Source organism: Nesoenas mayeri (genome assembly GCF_963082525.1).
Source record: "Nesoenas mayeri genome assembly, chromosome: 4".
Lineage (NCBI taxonomy): Eukaryota > Metazoa > Chordata > Aves > Columbiformes > Columbidae > Nesoenas > Nesoenas mayeri.
The window spans coordinates 61,697,392-61,701,122 of record NC_137540.1 but is presented as its reverse complement, the minus strand read 5'-3'; the positions used below and the strand labels follow the sequence as shown (position 1 = coordinate 61,701,122).

General features: G+C 40.3%; 1 protein-coding gene across 1 annotated transcript; it reads right to left on the bottom strand.

Annotated features, from left to right (window-relative positions):
• Positions 1-2,103: 2,103 nt before the first annotated feature.
• On the bottom strand, positions 2,104-2,849 carry FGFBP1 (fibroblast growth factor binding protein 1; the record flags this gene model as incomplete). The annotated part of the gene is made up of 1 exon (XM_080344185.1): positions 2,104-2,849. The coding sequence occupies exon 1, from the start codon at positions 2,818-2,820 to the stop codon at positions 2,104-2,106; it is 717 nt and encodes a 238-aa protein (XP_080200311.1). The 5' UTR covers positions 2,821-2,849.
• Between the last annotated feature and the right edge of the window lie 882 nt (positions 2,850-3,731).

Genomic DNA, 3,731 nt, shown 5'->3' with positions numbered 1-3,731 from the left:
TCATGCAAAGTGCTGTAGGCCAACACACAAAGCATCTAGCAGCTGGAGCTCAGCTGCACTTCCAATACTTAACCTCTCTGCCTCAATAATAAGGAGCTGGTAGCTGTTTTTCCATCCTGCTTGGCACCAGAACAGCTGTGTTTTCCAGACTACACAGGAGTTAATATTGATGCCCATTTTTACTGGAATTTTGCTTTGCTGTGGGCATCAGTCCAATGGAATTCCTCCTGCACAGCATGGTGATACCCAGTGTTTCCACAGGCCATGCGGAGACTGGAACTTCAGTAAGAAAAACTTGCGTCTTTTTTAGCATTCAGACTTGGTAAAATTCAGCTGAACCCTTCTCAAACACAGTTTGCCTGACTAATAGCGACAGCCCACATTCACATTCAAGATATTAGTCATCTAGACATCACAATATTGTAAGTAGCAAAGAAATGTAAATGAATATCATATTAAGTACTTATGAGAGCCTCCAGAATACTGTCCTCTTTAAAATACTGCAGCTAATGTCCAAGCTGAAGCCATGCCTTCTTCCCAGCTCTACCAAAATAATTTTAACTGTGTGTAAGAAGGCTTGATTCCCAGTAACAAGCAAAAAACCCCAAAGCTGTGAGTTTAGTAGCATATTCCCCCCCTTATTGAGGACTTTCATCTAAATTTAAGTATTTTTGCTAAGTTAATTCTTCATTGCAGAGAAAATACTCCCTAATATTAAATAATGCCAAGGGCCTTTATTGCTGTAGCAACGAGACAGTGTAGCATTAAAAAGCCCTCCCCAGACTCACTCATTTAATTAACAAGTAAGTATGTGACAAAGAAGGAAAAGAGGGAAGTTGCAGAAAGTTAGTTACTCATAACATCTTAAAAATATTTTCTGAAATATTCTAGCAGTGAGATAATTACAGAAGGTAACTGCCTATATTTTCCCAAGAGACAGAAATATTATTTTAATTTGCTAGAAACGCTCAGGAAAATTGCATTTAAAGAAAGTTCAAGTTTCTCCAAGTGGGTCACTGTGGTAGGAGACCATCCTTCCCAGCTGTATGCCACCAGAAAAACATAACTTGTGCATTTCATTTCTTCTAGCTAGAGTTTCAAATATTAGTCAAGCTCAAATGTCATTATTTAGCTTTACTTTTTCTAAAATCTCTATTCTTGTAGAGTTTGGATTTTTTTTTAATATAGGTGAAGTCTGATGCATAGAAAGGTATTTATTAGTGTAGTCTATACACAAAGATAAGAGAAAATGAAACTTCAAAAGAACATTCAGGCAGTGTTGAGCGCAAGTGCTGTAGCTGGTTGAGTAAGGAGTCCAGTCCTGGGCATATGTACCAACTTGTGTAAGTGATTTTATCTCTCCATCTCTGTTTAGATGCCAGAAAATTAGTATAACGTGCTTCATACTACAGAAGAAAAGCAAGAACTGAAGTTTGCAAAGTTTTCTAACATACTTGGATGAGACTGGATAACTGACTCTTCACAAAATTATGGAAAAATCTGAAAATCTTGTTGCCTTTCCTTATCACAATTACAAAAACTCATAATGCTGTAGTTCCCTATTAAAATGTTGCTTGCACTGGCTGAGAAAGCTGATGTCTGAAAAGCTGCAGAAGTATTTTTACAACTGCTTTATAAGCAACACTTCGCCGAGATCTGGTGAAAGATCAGACTTTGATAAAGGCTTAGTACTTACAGAGAAATCAATTTAAACACAGAGAGAGCATATTTTGAATATATTTTGAAATTTATTTTTCTTAATACTTTTTAGGTCAAAGGTATTGTACATAACCAAGAAGTGCATGGCACTGAATTCATCACTTTGGCTAGCACAGCTCAAAGAGGGGCAAGGAGACTACTTATATACTTCTGTGTAGAGCATGTAACATCCATTAGTAACACCCGTATAGCAACCTATGTGTAAATAAAATCTATAACATCTTCAAATGTGTCAAGTGTAGTCTGTTGTGTATATACAAAATCAGAAAAATATATGCCTTTTTTTTCTTATATACACTATATAACACAAGAATAAAATCTGGAATAGTTTGTGGTAACTTAGATGAGACTGGACTTTCATGATAGAGAGCTTTAGAAACACTGTCAGCATTTTTTGTCTTGCACCATTGTAATAAAAAAGTTGCACAAAGAAAGCAAGCTTTCTGGACAGTATTCCTCAGCCACCTTTTTCTGATCAATGTAATCGATGTCTTCAACACAATCCTGAGGACTGTGTTCCAGCTTTTTTTCAGTCACAGAGGCAGCTGCTGGAGTCTGAACAACTTCTTTTGTGTGATGAATCGCGTTCCCTTTCGCAGGACCCACTGATGTTAGCAGGCTTGAGCGGGTCAGCTTGAGATGAGCGCTTCGTGGGCCTTTCCTACATATTTTAGATTTTAGGACACTTTTTGGGTCTTGACAAATCTGCTTCTCCTTCTTTAGGGATCGGGAGACTTGTTTCCAGTAGGATTTCTGGTTTGCTGCATACTGTGGACAGGCAGAAGGGTCTCCAGAGAACTCACACCAGAACTCGCTGTCGTCGTGTTTGCACTCCACAAGCACAGTCGCAGCATTCCTGTCCGTCACTGCCCAGGTGCACTCAGCGTTTTCCTTGGTTTTAAACTTGCCTTTGGGAGATGCTTTTCCTCCTTTCGACTTCTGGCCTTTTTCATCTCCTTGGTTAGATTCAGTTTGTTTTTTTCTACCATCTTCTATGCCTTGTCTTCCCTTTTTTCTCTCCTTCTGTCTTTCACAGTTGGCTAGTAGCATGTGGGAGACCACAATCAACACGCAAAGAAGTCCAAAGCTTTTGATATTCATGGTCTCTGTTTTGCTTGTTATCTGCCTTCAAAACAAAAACAAACAAACAAAAATATTTAAACATTTTCCCTTAATGTTTGACTCAGCAGCGTTTCAGACATGGTATTGCACTGCTCTTTGATACCTATTAAAATGGTGTTACCAGTAAAATCCTCTGTCCTTTGTGTGAATAATACCTGGTTTTGAGAACCATTACATACTATCCTTGAAAACAGCAGATGGCTGTGGAGTAAGTCCTTACGATCCAACACTTAATTATCTAGATAATGTCATTCCCAAAGTCATTCCTAGGACATGGTACTGCTACTGATGTATCACAATATCACAGTATATTTGGGATTGGAAGGGACCTCAAAAGATCATCTAGTCCAATCCCCCTGCTGGAGCAGGAACGCCTAAGTGAGATCGCACAGGAACATGTCCAGGCGGGTTTTGAATGCCCTCCCTGGGCAGCCTGTTCCAGTGTCTGTCACTCTTACTGAGAAGAAGTTTTTTCTCAAATTTAAGTGGAACCTCTTGTGTTCCAGCTTGATCCCATTACCCCTTGTCCTATCATTGTTTGCCACCGAGAAGAGCCTGGCTCCATCCTCATGGCACTCACCCTTTATTTAATAAGGTCCCCCCTTAGTCTCCTCTTCTCCAAACTAAAGAGACCCAGCTCCCTCAGCCTTTCTTCATAAGGGAGGTGCTCCACTCCCTTAATCATCTTCGTTGCCCTGTGCTGGACCCTCTCCAGCAGTTCCCTGTCCTTTTTGAACTGAGGGGCCCAGAACTGGACACAATATTCCAGATGTGGTCTCACCAGGGTGGAGTAGAGGGGGAAAGAGAACCTCTCTCGATCTACTAACCACCCCCCTTGTAATACACCCCAGGATGCCATTGGCCTTCCTGGCCACAAGGGCATAGTGCTG